Source organism: Stegostoma tigrinum, chromosome 31 (assembly GCF_030684315.1).
Source record: "Stegostoma tigrinum isolate sSteTig4 chromosome 31, sSteTig4.hap1, whole genome shotgun sequence".
Lineage (NCBI taxonomy): Eukaryota > Metazoa > Chordata > Chondrichthyes > Orectolobiformes > Stegostomatidae > Stegostoma > Stegostoma tigrinum.
The window spans coordinates 36,952,136-36,973,559 of record NC_081384.1 but is presented as its reverse complement, the minus strand read 5'-3'; the positions used below and the strand labels follow the sequence as shown (position 1 = coordinate 36,973,559).

The following is a 21,424-nucleotide window of genomic DNA, read 5'->3' as shown; positions in this document are numbered from 1 at the left end:
GAATTCGAGCAGTCCTTAGAGATAAGCAATCCTGGGAAATGTTTGAAAAAGAGTATAACCAATAACTTGGGAAGGTAGAGATAAATCAGTGTGATCAGAGATAATGGGAACTGCAGATGCTGGAGAATCCAAGATAACAAAGTGTGGAGCTGGATGAACACAGCAGGCCAAGCAGCACCTGAGGGGCACAAAAGCTGACGTTTCGGTCCTGGACCCTTCATCAGAGAGGGGGATGGGGAGAGGGAACTGGAATAAATAGGGAGCGAGGGGGAGGCGGACCGAAGATGGATGGAGGAGAAGATAGGTGGAGAGGAGAGTGTAGGTGGGGACACATTTTCTGAAGAAGGGTCCCAACCCGAAACATCAGCTTTCCTGCTCCTCTGATGCTGCCTGGCCTGCTGTGTTCCTCCAGCTCCACACTATGTTGTCTCTGACTCCAGCATCTGCAGTTGTTATTATCAACAACTTGAGAATGTAAATGTTTAGAATCACAAGGCCTGATGGTAATGATGTCTGGTAAACATCATGAGATCGTGGGGATCCTAGATCTGTCAGTAGAGGCATCCATCATTGATCAGGATTAGATGTATACATTAAGGGGGAAGGAATAATAACACTGTTAACATATGGTTATTGTAATGCAAAATGTACAAAAATACTGTATCCCATGGACAATATCAGAGCATCATTGACTTTTTTCTGATCTGAGCTGTATTTAGGAGGGTGACTGGACCCCACATGAAGGACAGCTTCACAGCAGTGTCTGGCTTCCCCTGTACATGTGGTGAAGAGATCAATGGTACTGCTGAACACAGAACTTAAGACTCCTCTTTAACATCTCTCCCCAGCATTTCCTTGATCCTGTTATCAATTTCTTAATCCAATTTCCTTAATCACTTTCACCATGAGAGAGCAGATTCAGTTTTAAAATAGTAGACTTGCCAATCAATTGTAAAAGTAATGTTCACCATGGGCAAAATCACAGTGATGCAGTTGATAATCGTATTTCTGTTTCTATAGGTGCTCCACTGCTGATTACTGTCAGTTGGACGCTTGCGATGCTGCACCATGATAATATTGGGTAAGAGAGAACAATTCCAGACATCAGCTTCCCTCCAGGGTTTAGTTCAGAGGTGATTCTCCTTCTGTGAGTCTGGATGCTGGATGTTATCTGTTGTCAGATGCTTAGCCGCTGAGGTTTTCCAAACCGAGACCAATCCTGACTGCACACTTGCCCAAAAAAACCCAGCCCTATACGCAAACACACACACTGTAACATGCTAAAATAATACATTTTGTAAATTAATACCCCCTTTTTAGTTCAAAAGTTTATTCCTGGTATCAACTCGAGATTCACAAATTATAGTTCGTGCATGGCATCAAGAGAAGTTAGATTAGATTAGATTCCCTACAGTGTGGAAACAGGCCCTTCGACCCAACAAGTCCACACTGCCCCTTGAAACATCCCACCCAGACCCATTGGCCTATAACCCACACACCCCTGAACACTACGGGCAATTTAGCATGGCCGATCCACGTAACCTGCACATCTTTGGACTGTGGGAGGAAACTGGAGCACCCGGAGGAAACCCATGCAGACACGGGGAGAATGTGCAAACTCCACACAGACAGTCGCCCGAGGTGAGATTCGAACCCGGATCCCTAGCGCTGTGAGGCTGCAGTGCTAACCACTGAGCCACCGTGCCGCCCTAAACTTTATCTTTACTCAGCACTCAAATCGATTTACACTCAATAAGACTGACAGCCACACATCTCTGCGGTTGCCTATGCTTCTCCAAGAGTCAGCACTAAGGTAGTGATCAGTTCTTTCTGCTCTCTAAATAGTTGATCAGATTGCTTTAACCCAAGCTTATTGCTGCCTCACAGTGCTAGGTTCCTGGGTTTAATTCCAGCCTTGGGTGATTGTATGAGAGTGTACACATTCTCCCCATGTCTGTGTGGGTTTGCTCTTGTTTACTCCCACAGTCCAAAGATATGCAGGTGAGTTGAGGTGGATTGGCCACGGTAGGTGCAGGGTTGGGTGCTGGTTCTGGGTGGGATGCTCTTTGCATGATTGGGGCTGAGTCGAGTTGCTGGGTATGATTCTGTCAGGGTACAGTTATATTTACCCCTGCTTGTAACTGGCATGGTGGGCTGCAGGTAGGCTGACCCCCCCACCTTATCAAGTCCCAGTGATTGGCAGTTGTCAGATGCAGCCTCATTCTGTTGTAGATCATTTTATAGAACCATTCCCCAGCCTTCACACAATTAATGAAACAATAATTACATAGCTGCCACCTTATCAGCTTCCAAGCAATCAGCCCATGTGAATCATTTGTTATAACTTTAATAATAGCTTGAATCTTATCAATTTGGTAATTAACCTAATCTAGAGCACTCTGTTGCAGGTTTCTGTTCATTCAGTTCCTTTAACAATTGCAGTTACACCACATTAATCATGTTACAACCTTGGAATCAAGATAGGAATTAAAGATCATTTAACTTTGATTACAGAAAACAAACCTCACATTACAGATTCAGCACGTTCCCCAGCCCTCCATGCTGTTCTGTTATTTCTTATTTATGTATAATGATTCACCAGGTGCCATACCATTCATGGAGGCAGTGAGAAAAGAGAGTTGATTGCTTACAGCACAGTGGTAATGTCCTGGTCTCTAGACTAGAAGGCCCAGATTCAAAGCTCACATGCCATTGAGGTGTGTTATGACATGTTTAGAGAGGTTGAAATTAGCACACACATGCACACAAAACACCAACATCACCACCTACCTCACCAACCCCAGCACCCATTGAGAATCTATCTCAGGATCAGGAGTGTCCCTACTCTCTAAATTACCTGTGGTCATTGTCACATGCATTGTACACTGACCATTCTGCTGAAAGTAGGTCACATAGTTATTCTGGAAGTAAGAGAAGATTATTTTCATATTACAAAGGTCAAAAACAAAGTTTTTTAACACCTCTTTTAGGTGCTGGGATTCAATTGACTCTCCATATTTTTGGATTATTAAGGCTCCAATTTCTCTGACTATTTTGGTGAGTATTCCCCTGTGTACTTTCGTCGACATTGACATTGTCAGTCAGAGTTGCATGACAGTTTTGATGGTATTTTCTCAGTTGTCCATGTTACTGTCTCTCTATGGATCTCACATTAGCCCCATCTTAGAGGGAGAACAAGAACTCCTGATGTCTGCATACCAGGTCAGTTTGTGATTAGTGACTGGGAGATACATGGACAAAGGATCATTCCTGTCTAAGTATCCCCCTGCTGTCCTCAACTTATCCCCAAGAGATTGGAAAGAAAGCTATATTTCTGCAGAGCCTTTTATGGTCTCTCAATATCCCAACAAGCAAAAAAGTATTTTTGAAGTTTAAGGGTAAAGTTAGCATTGTCTTGGCAGACCATTGGGCTGCTCGCTTTTTGGAGAGAGGGAGGTGGCTGGTGGTGATTTAACCTGAGGATCACCAAGCCCCAGGTGAACGGAGAGATTGGGAATGAGAGTCCTTCATGGTAATGTCAGCCAATGTGGGGTATTAATTCTATGTTGTTGGCATCACTCTGCATTGCAAACCAGCTGTCCAGCCAACTTAGCTAACCAACCCACTGTTTTTGAAATCAAGTCTCAGTTGTAATGGAGGAAATATGTCATGCACCTTGTGCATAGCAAGCTCCCATAAACAGCAAAACGGTAAGAGCGAGATGAACTGTTCTACACGTGTTGCTTGATGGTTGAATATTGGCTAAAACAATAGAGACAACCCCCGTAACTCAACTCCAAACTCACTCCATATGTTCTCTTTTTATAATCACCCGAAGGAGTGTAAAATCTCCTTTGACTAGTATGCCTCCGGCAGTGTAACTGTCCCTCAGTATGCATTGCATTATCAACCTGGATTTTGTCTTCAATTCCCTGGAGTTGTACTTGAACCCACAACTTTTGGTTGCAAGTCATATCGCTAAAGCATAGTTAACACTAAGGTGTGTAGTTAAGAATAGCAGGTCAACAGAGGAAAGGAAAACATGGGGTGAGTGACTGCCATTTACTTTGCCCTCAGTGTGCCGTAGCTGCATTTGTATTGTAACCATCATTGTGTGCACATGACAAAAACAATGCAGGGGCTTTGGAGAAACTGCAAAGGCTCTATATTCATGATCCCAGAACCGAGGTTAGACAAACCAGAAAGGTCGGGTGTCTTTTCTCTGGAACAAAAGGCTAAGGAATGACCCAATATAGTTCGGGCTTTGGGGGGTGGGGCGGGGGGGGGGGGGGGGTGTGCAGTGAGTTGGGCGGAGACATGGAGAATATGTTTCCACACATGGGGCAGAACAGAACAAAGGAAATATGAGAATCACAAATAGATTCAGTGGGCTCTCAGCAGAAACTCCTTTAGGCAGTGAGTAGCTAGAATGGCAAATGGAGTAGTTGAGGTGAACAAGACAGACACATTTCGAGGCAGGGAGAGAAACAGAAGAGGAGAATGGAGTAAATTGATGTTGTTATATTTTAAAAAGGACCAGGAGACCGAAGAGTTTAACAACATCAGGAGTTTTAGGGGACAGCATGGTGGCTCAGTGGTTAGTACTGCAGCCTCACAGTGCCAGGGACCCGGGTTCGATTCCAGCCTCGGGCAACTGTCTGTGTGGAGTTTGCACATTCTCCCTGTGTCTGCGTGGGTTATCTCTGGGTGCTCCAGTTTCCTCCCACAGTCCAAAGATGTGCAGGCTAGGTGGATTGGCCGTGCTAAATTGCCCGTAGTGTTCAGGGGTGTGTTGGTTATAAGGGGATGGGCCTGGGTGGGTTGCTCCAAGGGGTGGTGTGGACTTGTTGGGCCAAAGGGCCTGTTTCCACACAGTAGGGAATTTCATCTAATCTATGTTTATTAAGGAGGTGCTCATTCTGTATTCAGGTTAGACTGATTCCATCCAAAATGGCCAATCGCATCATAATAATGCAACATGATCAGACTCTTAAAGTGACAATCTGCCGTACTTACCAAATCTATAACATCCCTCCGCCTTTAAATTTTCCACTGACATTGAGAAAGTAGAATTTTGCTGTTGTTTGCAGAAGTGTGTTATCTTGTCCAGGAGCCTGGCTGGAAGAGCCTTCACTTCCCAAGCCCAGGGTAGAGATTAAAATCCCATTGTGAACGATCAGAGCAAATTCTTAATTTGTATTAGCTTTTTTTATTTTTAAGTTACTTTTTAAAGGAGGGGCATAACATTTTTAAATTAAAACTTGTTAAAATGGCCATGAGCAGAATGGACTAAGGATAATTATAACATGCCCAAATGCTAATGTCTGTCAACACAATTTCACCACAAAATATGCAAAGGTGGCTTCACACAGTGGCCATCAAACCAACCTCTTGCTCAACCTCAATGTTCGAGGAACCTTTCCAAAATAAAAACTGGAGACATTTTCAAAACTAGAGTTAGTTTATCAATTTGCTTTTGCAGTTAAACACTAACAGATGTGTTACCTCAGGCCAGAAATGCTGATCTCAGTAAGATGTGGCTCTCTGTTTTACATTTAGGTGAACTTCATCCTGTTCATCTCCATCATCCAGATCCTCATCCAGAAAGTGTATTCATCGGACAACAGAGGAAGCGAGTACAGGCAGTACCTGTGAGTGCAGAGTGTCCCCTCAAAGACCACACCACAGTATAAAACAAAACCTGGTCTCAGCCCAGCTGGAGCTGCTTTTATTGATTTCTGCTACCTATTGTTCCTAAAAATGAATTCTTTCTTCCAGCCTCGTAAAAGGTCTCAAATTTTTAACACAAAAAAGTATACAAATTAGGAGCAGGAGTAGGCCATTCAGCCCTTCATGCCTGCTGTACCATTCAACAAGGTCATGGCTGATCTGGTTGTAACTTCAAATTCACATTCCTGCGAATCCCCGTCATATTTAATCACAATAGCCTAATAATCAGTCACTTACCAGGGATTACTTAACTCCATGAGTCATAGTTGTAACGTTTGTAGCACAGAAAGAAATCCTTCAGCCCATCATGTCCACACTAGTCATCAAGCACCTACCCACTTCAGTTCCATTTCTCAGCACTTGGCCAAGAGCCCTTTAGGCTATGACATTTCAAGTGTCCATATGAACACTTCTTAAATGTTATGGTGGCCCCTGCCTCAACCACCTTTTCAAGCAGTGACTTTCAGATAAAACTACCATCTGAGTGAAAAGAAGTCCTTAAATCCCTTCTAAGCCATCAGTTTTTTGTCTTAAATCCATGCCACTGGTTTTTGATTCCTCTACCCAGAGGAAAATACAGGGTTAACAGAAAGATTCTTGGCGGCGTGGAGGAGCAGAGGGATCTTGGGGTTCAGGTCCACAGTTCTCTGAAAGCTGCCACACAGGTGGATAGAGTTGTTAAGAAGGCGTATAGTGTGTTACCTTTCATTAATAGAGGGATTGAGTTCAAGAGCCATGAAGTCATGCTCCAGCTATACAGAAGCCTGGTTCGGCCATATCTGGAGTATTGTGTCCAGTTCTGGTTGCCTCATCACAGGAAAGATGTGGAAGCGTTGGAAAAGGTGCAGAGGACATTTACCAAGATGTTGCCTGGAATGGAGGGAAGGTCTTACAAGGAAAGGTTGAGAGACCTAGGGCTTTTCTTTTTAGAACAATAAAGGATGAAAGGTGACTTGATAGAAGTGTACAAAATGATCAGAGATATAGATAGAGTAGACAGCCAAAGACTTTTTCCCTAGGGTGGAGGTAGGTGTTATGAGGGAGCATAGATTTAAAGTGAGTGGAGGTAGATATCAGGGAGACGTCAGAGGTAGGTTCTTTACTCAGAGATTGGTAGGGCTGTGGAATGCATTGCCAGAGAGGGTAGTGGAGTCGGCCTTATTAGGGGCATTTAAGCAGCTATTAGATCGCCATATGGATGATAGTATAACGTAGGGGTGGAGGTTAGATAGACTTTAGGATTAGGATAAAAATGTTTGGCACAACATCGTGGGCCGAAGGGCCTGTACTGTGCTGTACAGCTCTATGTTCTATGTTCTAAATATTTCCCCGTATCTATCTAATTCATGCCTCTCATAATTTTGTGCAACTGAATTAGGTTCCCCCTTCAACTTTCTGTGTTCTAAGGAAAACAGCACAGCCTATCTAGCCACCCTTCATAGCAGATTAGCTTCAGCTCAAGCAATACCCTAATGGACTTCTTCTGCACCTTCTCTAAAGCAATCAAATTCTCCTTGTAGTATGGCATACAGAACTGCACACAATACTCCAGCTGTAGCCTAACTTTTTTACGTTCAGCTCCATCATAACCTCCCTGCTCTTATTATCTATGGAATGACTGACAAGGGCAAAGGTCCCAAATGCCTTCCTTACCATCATATCCACTGTCCTGCGGCCTTCAAGGGTCTGTGGACATGCGTGCAAAGGTCCCTCTGATACTTTGCACTTCCTGGGATCCTATCATTCATTGCTTACTCTCAAAATGCATTACTTCACAGTTTTCAGGATTAAATTCCACTTGCCACTGTTCAGCCCCTCTGACCAGTCCATTAATATTATCCTATAACTTGTGTTTCTTCCTTACTATGTCCTATTCCACCAATTTTCATGCCGGCTGTGAAGTTACTGGCCAAACCTCTGAAATTCTTGTCTACAAACAGCAAGGGACCCAGGACTAACCCCTATGGCAAACTGGAAACTTGACACAGGACATAGGCTGTCAATCAGAAAAATATCCTTCAACCATCACCCTCTGCCTCCTGTCACTAAACCAGTTTTGGATCAAATTTGTGAAATTGTCCTGGATTCCATGGGCTCTTCCCTTCTTGGCCAGACTCCCATACAACACGTGTCAAAAGGCACATGTAGAATACACCAATTGCACAAATCTCATCTACACAGATAATCACCCACCTCGAAAATTCAATCAAATTTGTTAGTTGTAACCTCCCCCAACAAGACGTGCTGACCATTCCCGATTAATCCTTGCCTCTCTAAATGGAGATTAACACTGTCTCTCAGAATTTTTTCCAAGGTTTCACAACACAGATATTAGACTCACTGGCCTGTAGTTTCCTAGTTTATTCATACCACCCACAGAACATTTTAACTCTGGGAAAAAGATTCTGACTGTCAAAATAAAAACCAGAAGAACTGCGGATGCTGTAAGTCAGGAACAAAAACAAAGTTGCTGGAAAAGTCTGGCAGCACCTGTGAAGAAAAAAATACAGTTAACGTTTCGGATTCAGTGACCCTTCCTCAGAACATCTGACTGTCAACCCTATCTATGCACCTCATAATTTTATAGATGTTTATCAAGTCTCCCCTCAGCCTCCACCTCTCCAGGGAAAACAACCAGAGTTTTTCTAGCTTTTTCTTACAGCTCATACCCTTTAATCCAGGCAGCATTGTGGTAAACCTCTTCTGCACCTCTCCAAAGTCTCCACATCCTTCCTGTAATGCGGCGACCAGTATCAAACACAACTCTTTAAGTGTGGCCAAACCAAAGACTTATAAAGCTGCAATGTGACATCCTGGCTCTTGAACTCAAAATTCCCCACAAGGATGATGGTCCCGTTGCAGTTCAAGTGGATTGGACAGATCCCACAATCCCCACAAACAGACCCAGTGAGCCAGGAAAGGCCTTCTCTCCTGCTCCAACTCATCAGGCACACATTCATCTGTTCTATCCATCTATTCCTATACTCACCAGCAAGTGGCACAGGGAGTAATCCAAAAATTACAATGTTTTTGAGATCCTGCTTTTCAATCTGCTACCTAGCTGTCTAAATTCTTGTTGCAGAACCTCATATCTCTTTCTACCGCTATTTTCGGTACCAACATGAGCCCACAATCTCTGCCTGTTTGCCTTCCCCATTCAGAATGCAATACACCACCCCAATGGCTCATCTGTGGCTGCAGAAAAACCTGTCTGTATCCCTGACTATTGACATCTCTCATCACTATTGCTGTCCCTCACTTTCTCCTCCTAGCTTATGCCACTGGATTCAGGCTGCACTCCCCAGAAGAACATCACTCTCACCATTTACCAACACAGAAAATCTGTTCTTGAGTGCGAAACATTCTGGGGTTTTCCTGATTACTGCCTGCCTCCCTCCTTCTGACCAATGGTCATCCATTCCCTTTCTGACTACACTTCCTAAAGCTGTAGAGTGATCATGTCTAAAACATGTTTTCCATTTCTCTCTCAGCCTCAAGGAGGCACTGTAACGCCTTTAACTGATGCTAAAGATGGTCAAACCAGCAGCGTTTCCTGTACATGAGGCCTCCCAGGGTGATAGGATTGTCCAAAACTTGCTACATACTGCGGGGTGGTACAACATATGGGACAGAACTCCTCTACGCTGATCAAGTTAAATCACTCTTAACCAAAATCTAAGTGAAGTGCAAAAAAGTTTCTTGTACCATTAATTCTAAGCTGTAGATTTGTAAAAAGTATAAATTTTAGGGCTTTACTGTCAAACGAACTCCCTCTGTTGCACTGGTAAGTTTTGATTTTCTCTGTGCTGCTTAAAGATTTGAGTTGGAAGTTAGTTGAGATTGAAACATAGTCCCTGACAGCAGTTGTTCAACAAGCACTCAACACATTTCCCTTCAATATCACTTTCACATTTCTCCCAAGCTCAGCTGAGGGGCCCAGGACAGGCTTCTGTCCAGGGTTTATCCTGCTCCCGAAAGTGAGTGAGCCTCGGTCTCTCTTTATTCACAGCCTCATGTTCCCAGGCAGATGTGATTCCTCTAGCCTCCTGTAGGCAAGTGACAGTAAAGGTTAGTTTATTTAAAACAATAAAACACAGAATAAATCATGACGTAGGCATTACAGTGATCCAACTGACGTCAGTGTGTATGTGCTCCAGCAAAGCTCAGCTCAAGCTGGAAGAACAGCACCTCATTTTCCACTTGGTGACCCTGCAGCCTCTGGACTCAGTATCGAGGTCAGCAGCTTTAGAGCTTCGGCTCTCCCATGTCCTTGCCCCAACCCCTACACACCAGGCCTTGTTAGCACATTGTCTGCTGTTACACAATCAGTTGTTAGTCACCAACAGTCCTAATTAATAGCTGTTTTCCCTCTGAGCCAGATCTTTTTCCAATCCTTTGTCTGTCCAACTGTTCTTTTCTCTTTTTTGGAATCTATACCCATCTGTCATTTACTCGTTACCCCCTCCTACCACCACCCTGTCTTCCACAAATAAACTGACATTTGCCTGGGTACCATCAGTTCTGAGGAAGAGCCACTTGGCCTTAAATGTTAACACTGATTTCTCTCCACAGATGCTGCCTGATCTGCTGAGCTTTCTGAGAAATTTCTGTTTTTGTTTTCTGATGTACATCATCCACAGTGCTTTCGGTTAATATCTGTGTGTGCAGCTTTCAGGCTGAATCTCTGTGAGACACAGCATATCGAGTGACAATATTATGTATACATAGCACATAGAACCCTAAAAGGTGAACTCTTCCAACAAACTCCAGGGCACATTGCCTGTCTTGTCATTCATTCAGCCTCTATCAGCCTCAAGAGAAGTTAGATTAGATTAGATTCCATAAAGTGTGGAAACAGGCCCTTAGGCCCAACAAGTCCACACTGCCCCTTGGAGCATCTCCCTATAACCCACACACCCCTGAATACTACAGGCAATTTAGCATGGCCGATCCAGCTAACCTGCACATCTTTGGACTATGGGAGGAAACCGGAGCACCCGGAGGAAACCCACGCAGACCCGGGGAGAACGTGCAAACACTACACAGAGTCACCTGAGGGTGGAATCGAACCCGGGTCCCTGGTGCTGAGCCACCGTTCCTTATTTTATATTTTCTTGGTTTTCCACTTTTCTGTGAGGCTGAACTAAAGGTGAGTAGAGAACACCCTTGGATCCATCATTAACGTAGTTAGATAGACAATTAGCCTGACTTAGCCTTCAATTCTGAATCTCCCAATCAGAGCTCCTGTTCCCAATCTGTCAGTAACTCTCCAGAATCACAAAGGCGACTGTACAATAGGGAATAGTTTCTTCATTGAACCCAGAAAGTTTTGATCAGTGAAACTGAAGAGTTCTAGCCACGGCCAGGTGAGCAGTAACTTCTTACAAGGTGCTGCACCTGCCTGGTGCATGTTCAGCTTCATGCCTTGCTGCCAGCGTATAGCTTGGCATGCTAGCAGTGTATGGAGCTCCACTATTCCACTTCACTTTAGGGCCAGGAGCTGAGGCCAGAACCCTGCCGACTTCTCCATTAACAAACTTGTTAGCGACAGCTGCCAGTTTTTTAGGTCCATGCCCCCTCCAGAGGGGATGGACACTGAGATCCAACTGGAATCATAGAATCCCTGGAGTGTAGTAGCAGGCCATTCATCCCATCGAGTCCACACTGAACTTCCTAAAGAACATCACAGTCAGACCCATCCTCCCAGCCTGTCCCTGTAACCCTGCATTTCCCAGAATTAATCCGCCTAACCTGCACATCTTTGGACTGTGGGGGGAAACTGGAGCCCCCAGAGGAAACCCACACAGACACAGGGAGAATGTGCAAACTCCACACAGACAGTCACCCAAGGCTGGGATCGAACCCGGGTGTCTGGTGCTGTGAGGCTGCAGTGCTAACCACTGAGCCACCGTGCCGCCCAAGCTCCAAAGCCTCTCCTCACTCTGAGGAAACATGTTCTCCTCATCTCCATCTTAGTTCAGAGACCCCTTACTTTAAAAGTGTGTCCACCAGTTTTACACTCCCCAAACAAGGGGGAACATTCTTCCAGCATTGAACTGTGTCAAATCCTCTCAGAGCCTGATATGGAATTTGAATTCAATACAAAACTGGAATTAAGAGCCTAATGATGACCATGAAGCTGTTGTCAACTGTTGGAAAAATCTGGTCACAGATGTCCTTTGGGTAGGGAAATCTGCTATCCTTACCTGGTCTGGTCTACCTGTGACTTCAGACCCACATCAATGTGGTTGATCTGAACTACCCTCTCAGCAATTAGGGATGAGCAATAAATGCTGATTTAGCCTGCAACGCCCACATCCTGTGAATGAATAAAAACAAGTTTCTATAAAATCACCTCCCATTCTTTGCAACTCCAATGGAATCAGGCACAGCCAATCCAACCTGTCCCCAGCAGATAACTTCAGCATCCCAGGCATCAGCTGAGTAAACCTCCTGTGAAATGTTTTAACTGCACTTATGTTATTTCTAAAATAAGGCAACCCAAACTGTAAACAGGAATCCAGGTTTGGCCTCATCATTTGTTCTATACAAATGTACGTAGCAAAACATTGAAGATTTTATTCCCTTTGCAATAAACAGCAGGATTCCGTTTTCATTCCAAATCACTTGCTGCACCTAAATACAAACTTGATGTGACTCATATTCTAGGACATCCAGATCCCGTTGCACCCCAGACTTCTGCAGCCTCTCTCAGAGTGTTTGGGCAAGTTATATATTTTCAACACACTCAGTACGTTACATGCATTTACACATAGAATGAAAGCTTTGACACTAATCCCCAAACTCAGGACAACACATTGGTGCTAAAGCACGAAGGAATCCATCTAATAGAACCTCCACAGTGTGAAAACAGCACATTTCAGCGTATCAGGTGCACATTGAGCCTCTGAAGAGCATCCCACCCACCCCCACGTCCCTCACCCTGTAACGCTGCATTTACCGTGGCTAATCCTAACATTATGAACTATTGACCAATTCACCCTAACCTGCACATCCTTGGACTGTAGAAGGCAACCGGAGCACCTGGAGGAAACCCAAACAGACACGGGGAGAATGTGCAAACTCCACACATACACAGCTGCCCGAGGCTGGAATCAAACCCATGTCCTGTGGTTCTGTGAGGCAGCAGTGCAAACCACTGAGCCATCATGCTGCCCTCTGGTAGACACTTTCCCAGGATTCATTCCTGCTGGATCAGATCCCAAGCTGACCTGAATTAAAATAAGTGGAACTTCATCAGGACCCAGATAACCTCTTCTATGGGTAAGAAAAGGAAATCCAAACCTGCAGCTTTCGCCGGGTTATCCTAGTTTCATTTTAAATCGCAAGTATTTTGAACTAAGCAAAAGGAAACTCATCTCTGATGCAGATGATTCCTTCCCGTTTAACCTAGTTCCATGGGCTGAAGAACCTGTAAATAATTTGAAATCAAATAGTTCTCTCCAAGAATATGAGATCCAAGATTATCTGCTATTAATTGTTTGATTTTCTTTTATTAAAAGGAGACTGGCAAAGTCCACCTTATTGCTCATCCCACTGTTTGGGGTAAACTACATTATCTTTGTCTTTGTTCCTGACCATCTGAATGTCTACTTCCGCTTGGTGTTTGACCTCGTTCTGGGATCCTTCCAGGTAGGTGATCTGACATTCTTGCATGGCACCTGGTCCTTTAAGAGGCATGTGAATTGGAAGGAGTTATAAATGTAAATTCAGTTAAAACTGACCTAGCATATAAGAGCAGGAGTAAATTGTTGCGCTATTCGGTTCGATCATGACTGATCTGTTCGTCAACTATTTGTTGCACATATTCGCTCACTGCTATTAGCACAACTCAACCATTCTTATTCTCAAAATCAGCAATTGAATTAAATGGCCAAAATAGAACGTTGCTGTTTGAGGAAGTAGCTTACCTTTAGAAACAGTGCTGCTGTGAATGATTGCAAAGTGATTGAACTAAGTTCAGTGGACTCAGTCTGGGTCTATCAACTAACCAACTAGAAACTGGGCAGAGGAGCTGTTAAAATCAACCTAAGGAATCTGCTGACATCCTACAGTCTGCTACTTCAAGTAAAGGCAGGTAATGTTGAAAATATTTTCACAGGTTTGGCAGCGTCTGGGGAAGAGAGACTGAGTTAATGTTCCAGGCTATGACCCTTTAGTTTTACTATCTCTGACTTTTTGTCAGAACTCTGTTACCATCTACGCAGATGGTGCCAGTTATAATGGGTGCATACAACTCTTTCTGCTTTTAGTTTGTACTTCTATTATCCACACCATTCAGTGTTAATAATAGATTGCTACTTTAACCAGTTTTGAGCAGACTGCAGGAATTCTAGAATGAAACTAGTTTTAACAATCTTTATATTGGCAGGTTGGTTTCCAATGTTAATTGAGCAGGACAGCACCAGGAGTGTACATAAACATGAATCAAATTCACATTGGATATTAATGCAAGTTATAGGTGATGGCCTAATGGTATTAAGTGGTATTATCGCGGGATTATTAATCCAGAGACCCAGGTAACATTCTGGGGCCCTAGGTTCATATCCCACCTTGGCAGATGGTGGAACTTGAATTCAATAAATGTCTGGAATAAGAGTGTAATGATAACAATGAGTCGATCGTCAGGAAAAGCCAATCTGTTTCACTAATGCCCTTTAGGGAAGCAAACTGCCATCCTTACCTGGTCTGGCCAACATGTGACTCCAGACCCACAGCAATGTGTTTTACTCTTAACTGCCCTCTGGGCAATTAGGGATGGATAATAAATGCTGGCCTGGCCAGTGACGCCCTCATTCCATGAATGAATGCAAAAAAGTGCTAACCGACCCTCAGAGGGATATTAGTGTAAATGCTGATCAATCCTCGGAAGGATATTAGTTCAAACACTATTCAGTCCACAGTCATGTTTTATATGTGCCACATATCATCTTAGACAGATATCAACTGGAGCTTCATGCAGGATTTAAGAATTTGTGTAGAGAGAAACTATTTCTGTCAGTCATTATACTTAGTTATAATTTTGATTAACGTAGGGCACACTAGGGCCTAACCTGTTAAACTATAGGATAAACATTCACCTTTAGTGTATCCAGTGCAGAGGTCCCCTCGCCAAATCAGAAATTTGGGGCTCTGTTCAAAATGAATGTTTGAAGTTTAATATCTAATTCATGTTCTACAGAGTAATTATCTGGTATTGGTCTGCCTGGAATTTCACTTGCAGTGTATTTTATGACAATGGTTTAATGTCTAAATATTTAACTAGATAGTGCGCAGAGTGTGACAGTATGTTCTCTGTTCCCAGGGTTTCATTGTTGCAATCCTCTACTGTTTTTTGAATGGAGAGGTAAGACCAACAACACAATAGCCCATCAATGTTAATATTCTATTGATTATGACCGTGTCCCACTGTTCAGGAAGCGATATTGCAGCAGACTATCAAGGAATCTTGCTTGTTGAATGCTCTCCAAGGTGACATGCTGTAAATGGCAGCACATGAATTCCAAATATTGCATGAGACTTCTTGTTTTTACCAGATTCTATCATACAAAGAAAATTACAGCACAGGAACAGGCCCTTCGGCCCTCTAAGCCTCTGTACCTCACTTCCCTCTTTTAAGATACTGACGTGGTTCAATGTCATATTTCATAGAATCCTAGAGCGTGGAAAGAGGCCATTTGGCCCATCGAGTCTGTACAGCATCCCACCCAGGCCCAGCCCCCCACCTATCCCCATAACATTGTATTTTCCATGGTTAAACCACCTAACCTGCACATTCTTGGACACTGCAGGGTAATTTGGCATGGCCAACCCACTAATCCATTTCTTTTATAATGCTTCTTTGATGCATCTTGTGCCATTTTATTTCTTTGATGTTGCTATGCAAGTTTATGTTGTTTTGTTTGGGGGTTTCCAGAGTTAGGCCCATGTAGGTTTGACGACTGTCTGTTATTTTACAGCAGGAATGTCTGTGCTGCCTGTTTTCATAGCTGCCTCAGGAGTGTACCACGAGGCTGGTGGGTTGGGGGTGTGGGACGTGCGGTTTTCCCACTTACCCACCCTGGCAGGACCTTACACTAGCAATTGGGCTACTGTGCTGGCCCACGTGCAGTAGGGCTGCCTGCACAGTTGCAGCAAAGGCCTTGAGAACAAAAATTGAACTGTTCAGGCTTCCTTAACTTGGCTGTCAGCCCTCTAGAATCCTCCCAATCACCGAAGTGTATGACCAGCTTCTTTAAATGCCCCTGCTTCTGGAACCCTTCCATGGCAACCAGAGGAGAGGGAGGCCTTAATCTCATCTCCACAGAAACCCTGGGCTAAAACACAGCATGGAAACCCAGGCCTCTACATCCTTTTTCCTGACCTTTGCCCCAAAAGGCAAACATTTCCCCAGGAAATAGTCTCAGGATTGTCAACTTTGCAAAACTCAAGTCAGTTTTTTTTCCAATTCTCTTCCAATATTTTAAGTTGTACACATTGCCAAGTCGAGGAATTCAGCAGTTTTCAACCCAAGGGGAAGCAACACCAAGCAAAACTACTGCCAACCCTTCAAGCCCTGAAAATTCAAACTGTATAACCAATGAAGAAAAGTAGCAAAACTCTCTTGTTCTGTAATCTGAAGCACAGAGTGAGTTGGAAACTGGATAACTTCCCCATTATGTGGAATCTCAAAGCTTCATTCCATTCAAGCCAAATTTCACATGAGGAATAATCAGTTAGTGAATCACCAGAGAGAACGTTGGTATAACTGAAGGTCCTGGATGGTTTGAAGCATAGTTTGGATACTCTGGTCAGTGAACACTCAATAGGGTGGACCTTAGGATTCTGGGCCTTTTGGGGTTACACTAGTATTTACCAAACCTGTTTCAAATCACCTGAAATATTCAACTTGGGCTCTAGAGCAAAATAGGCCAGACATGCGCAATAATTATCCATGAATTCACCAACAAAAGTTGGACTAATAAAACATTGAAGCACATCACAAGACTACTCCAGAAAAAAAAACATAAAATCATTTGTGTGTTTCAGGGGCAAAAAATAATGATTGGTAAAGCACATTATGCCTTGAGATTTGCAAACTTATTATAAAAAAAAGCATGCGTTCTTTGCGAAAACAGTATCTATTGATCAAATTTGCAAAGATAAAGCTTACAGCATTGTCTTTTTTCCTGTTCATAAGACTATAAGACATAGGAGTGGAAGTAAGGCCATTTGGTCCATCAAGTCCACTCCGCCATTTAAATCATGGCTGATGGGCATTCCAACTCCACTTCCCTGCACTCTCCCCGTAGCCCTTGATTCCTTTTGAGATCCAGAATTTGTCGATCTCTGCCTTGAAGGCATCCAACGTCCCGGCCTCCACTGCACTCCATGGCAATGAATTCCACAAGCCCACCACTCACTGGCTGAAGAAATGTCATCTCATTTCAGTTTTAAATTTACCCCCTCTAATTTTAAGGCTGCGCCCACGGGTCCTAGTCTCCCTGCCTAACGGAAACAACTTCCTAGCGTCCACCCCTTCTAAACCATACATTATCTTGTATGTTTCTATTAGATCTCCCCTCAACCTTCTAAACTCCAGTGAGTACAATCCCAGAATCGTTAGCCGTTCATCATACGTTAAACCTACCATTCCAGGGATCATCCATGTGAATCTCCGCTGGACACACTCCAGGGCTAGTATGTCCTTCCTGAGGTGTGGGGCCCAAAATTGGACACAATATTCTAAATGGGGCCTAACTAGAGCTTTATAAAGCCTCAGAAGCACATCGCTGCTTTTATATTCCAACCCTCTTGAGATAAACGACAACATTACATTCGCTTTCTTAATTACGGACTCTACCTGAAAGTTAACCTTTAGAGAATCCTGGACCAACACTCCCAGATCCCATTGTACTTCTGTTTTGCGAATTTTCTCACCATTTAGAAAATAGTCCATGCCTGTATTCTTTTTTCCAAAGTGCAAAACCTCACATTTACTCACATTGAATTTCATCAGCCATTTCCTGGACCACTCTCCTAAACTGTCTAAATCTTTCTGCAGCTTCCCCAACTCTTCAGTACTACCTGCCTGTCCACCTATCTTTGTATCATTGGCAAACTTCGCCAGAATGCCCCCAGTCCCTTTATCCAGATCATTAATGTATAAGGTGAACAGCTGCGACCCCAACACTGAACCCTGCGGGACACCACTCGACACCAGTTGCCATTCTGAGAAAGAGCCTTTTGTCCCAACTCTCTGCCTTCTGTCAGACAGCCGATCCTCAATCCAAGCCAGTAGCTCACTTCGAACACCATGGGGCCTCACCTTGTTCAGCAGCCTCCTGTGAGGCACCGTATCAAAGGCCTTTTGGAAGTCTAGATAGATAACATCCACTGGGTTTCCCTGATAAAACCTACTTGTTACCTCTTCAAAGAATTCTAACAGGTTTGTCAGGCACAACCTCCCCTTACTGAATCCATGCTGACTTGTTCTCATCTGACCCTGCACTTCCAGGAATTTAGAAATCTCATCCTTAACAATGGATTCTAGAATTTTACCAACTACAGAGGTTAGGCTAATCGGCCTATAATTTTCCATCTTTTGCCTTGATCCTTTCTTAAACAAGGGGGTTACAACAGCAATTTTCCAATCTTCTGGGACTTTCCCTGACTCCAGTGACTTTTGAAAGATCACAACCAAAGCCTCTGCTATTTCCTCAGCCACCTCCCTCAGAAATCTAGGATGTAGCCCATCGGAGCCAGGAGATTTATCAATTTTTAAACCTTTCAGCTTTTCTAGCACTTTCTCTTTTGTAATGCCGACCATGCTCAACTCTGCCCCCAACTTACCTTAATTGTTGGGATACTACTCACGTCTTCCACTGTGAAGACTGACGCAAAGCACTTATCAAGTTCTTCAGCTATTTCCTTATCTCCCATCACTAGCCTTCCAGCATCAATTTGGAGCGGCCCAATGTCTACTTTTGCCTCTTGTTTGTTTCTTATGTATGGAAAGAAGCTTTTACTGTTACTTTCTAATATTACTTGCTAGCCTATCTTCATATTTGATCCTCTCCTTCCTTATTGCTCTCTTTGTTATCCTCTGTTTGTTTTTGTAGCCTTCCCAATCTTCTGATTTCCCAGTGCTCTTGGCCACTTCATAGGCTATCTCTTTTTCTTTGATGTATTTCCTGACTTCCTTTGTCAGCCATGGCAGTCTAATCCCACCCCGGATAATCCTTCTTTTCTTTGGGATGAACCTCTGCACTGTGTCCTCAATTACACCCAGAAACTCCTGCCATTGTTGCTCTGCTGTCTTCCCCGTTAGGCTCTGCTTCCAGTCGATTTTCGTCAATTCCTCTCTCATGCCCCTGTAATTACCTTTATTTACCTGTAATACCATTACATCCGATTTTGCCTTCTCTCTTTCAAACTGCAGACTGAACTCTACCATATTATGATCGCTGCCTCCTAAGTGTTCCCTTACTTTAAGGTCTTTTATAAAGTCTGGCTCATTACATAGCACTAAGTCCAGAATAGCCTGCTCCCTTGTGGGCTCCATCACAAGCTGTTCCAAAAAGCCATCCTGCAGACATTCCATGAATTCCTTTTCTTTGGATCCACCGGCAACATTATTCACCCAATCCACCTGCATATTGAAGTCCCCCATGATCACCATGACCTTGCCTTTCTGACATGCCATATCTATTTCTCGGTGCATCTTGCGCCCCTGGTCCTGATCACTGTTAGGAGGTCTGTACATAACTCCCATTATAGTTTTTTTGCCTTTGTGGTTCCTCAATTCCACCCCCACAGACTCCACATCTTCTGACCCTATGTCATTCAGTGCCATAGATTTAATTTCATTCTTAGCTAACAAGGCAACCCACCCCCTCTGCCCACCTCCCTGTCTTTTCGATATGTTGTGAACCCTTGGATGTTTAACTGTCAGTCCTGAACTCCTTGCAACCATGTCTCTGTGATGCCTACCACATCATAATCATTCAAGAGGATTTGTGCTGTTAATTCATCTACTTTGTTGCGAATACTACGAGCATTTAGATAAAGTGCCTTAATGCTAACTTTCTTATCATTATTGGAGAGGTTGGAAATCCCAAGATGTCTTAAGCTATCCTTCCTTTTTGCTGTATTCCTAGTCTGCCTCGAGCTTAAACCCACCCGTACACATGCTATCCTGTTGCTTATCTTTCCATTTAACTCCACACTCCCTGTCTCTTTCATTTTCCCTTTCCCCCGACTCAGAAGTTTAAAGCCCTACTGACCACCCTATTTATCCTTTTCGCTAGAACACTGGTTCCAGATCGGTTCAGGTAGAGACCGTCCCAACGGTACAGATCCCCCCGGTTCCAAAACTGATGCCAATGCCCCATGAAATAGAATCCCTCTTTCCCACACCAATCCCTTAGCCACGTGTTTACTTCCCTAACTTTCTTTTCCCTATGCCAATTGGCACGTGGCTCAGGCAGTAATCCGGAGGTTATGACCCCTGAGGACCTGTACTTCAATTTCTTTCCTAGTGCTTGATAATCCCTGTTCAGGTCCTCTACCCTGGCTTTTCCTATGTTGTTAGTCCCAACACGGACCACAACAACTGGATCCTCCCCCTCCCGCTCCAATATCTTTTCAACCCGGTCAGAGATGTCCCGCACTTTGGCACCGGGCAGGCAACACACCATGCAGGACTCCCAATCCAGCTTGCATAGGATACTATCTGTCCCCCTAATAATAGAATCCCCTATAACAACTACCTGTCTTTTTGCTCCCCGCTCTTGAATGGCCTTCTGCACCATGGTGCCGTGGTCAGCTGGCTCATCCTGTCCACAGTCCTTTTCCTCATCCGTACAGGATCAAGAATCTCATACCTGTTGGTCAAGGTCAAGGGCTGAGGCCCCTGCACTCCTGAACTCAGAATCCCCCTACCTGCCTCACTTACAGTCACACCTTGTCCCTGAACACTTTCTGAATTTGGGTTATTTAATCTACCGGGTGTGACTGCCTCCTGAAACAAAGTGTCCAGGTAATTCTTCCCCCTCCCGGATGTGCCGCACAGTTTGAAGCTCAAATTCCAGATCATTTACTCTGATCCGGAGTTCTTCCAGCAACCAACTCTTGCTGCAGATGTGGTCGCTGCCGTTCACAATGGGATCAGCCAGCTCCCACATCATACAGCTACAGCACATCACCTGTCCAGCCATTACTACTTATTTAGTTAACTTTTACAATTTATGTATTAAATGCTTTCTAGTACTTCTCTGCTACACTCTTTTTCAATTAAGCAATTAAACTTTTAATCAATTACACAATACACAAGGATATAAATAGAAAAACCTTACTTTAACACACACGAGAGTCCTTCTCGGTTAGAGCTGCCACTCTTTCTGCTGCTGGAACAGGAATGGAGGGCTCCGCCAGTCGAGGTAGGTATTTGCTAATCTTTAAAGCAGAGACTCACCCACCTGTAGGCCTCTGATCACTCCCGCTCTTCCTGCTGAGAGTCTGTGGACCTTTAATTAGGTTAGAGGAGGAGGGAGGGAGGGAGCTTCAAGGTAAGTGTTTAAATAACGGTCACTTACCTTCCCAACTGCCGCTCTGCTCCGACCTCACTTCCACCCGGCTCCCGCTGCTCTCGGCTGAAGAAAAGACTGCTGGCTTCATCATCTTCCTACATCTT

The 21,424-nt window shown here is 44.0% G+C and overlaps 1 protein-coding gene across 3 annotated transcripts in view; it reads left to right on the top strand.

Annotated features, from left to right (window-relative positions):
- The window catches only part of LOC125466395 (vasoactive intestinal polypeptide receptor-like), a 175,968-nt gene that overhangs the window by 138,002 nt on the left and 16,542 nt on the right, over positions 1-21,424 (top strand). For all 3 annotated transcript variants that reach the window (XM_048560836.2, XM_048560835.2, XM_048560834.2), the window contains exons 8-12: positions 1,021-1,081; positions 2,991-3,057; positions 5,560-5,651; positions 13,254-13,383; positions 15,056-15,097. In XM_048560836.2, the coding sequence (XP_048416793.1) occupies positions 1,021-1,081; positions 2,991-3,057; positions 5,560-5,651; positions 13,254-13,383; positions 15,056-15,097 (392 nt within the window). The remainder of the gene's footprint in view (positions 1-1,020; positions 1,082-2,990; positions 3,058-5,559; positions 5,652-13,253; positions 13,384-15,055; positions 15,098-21,424) is intronic.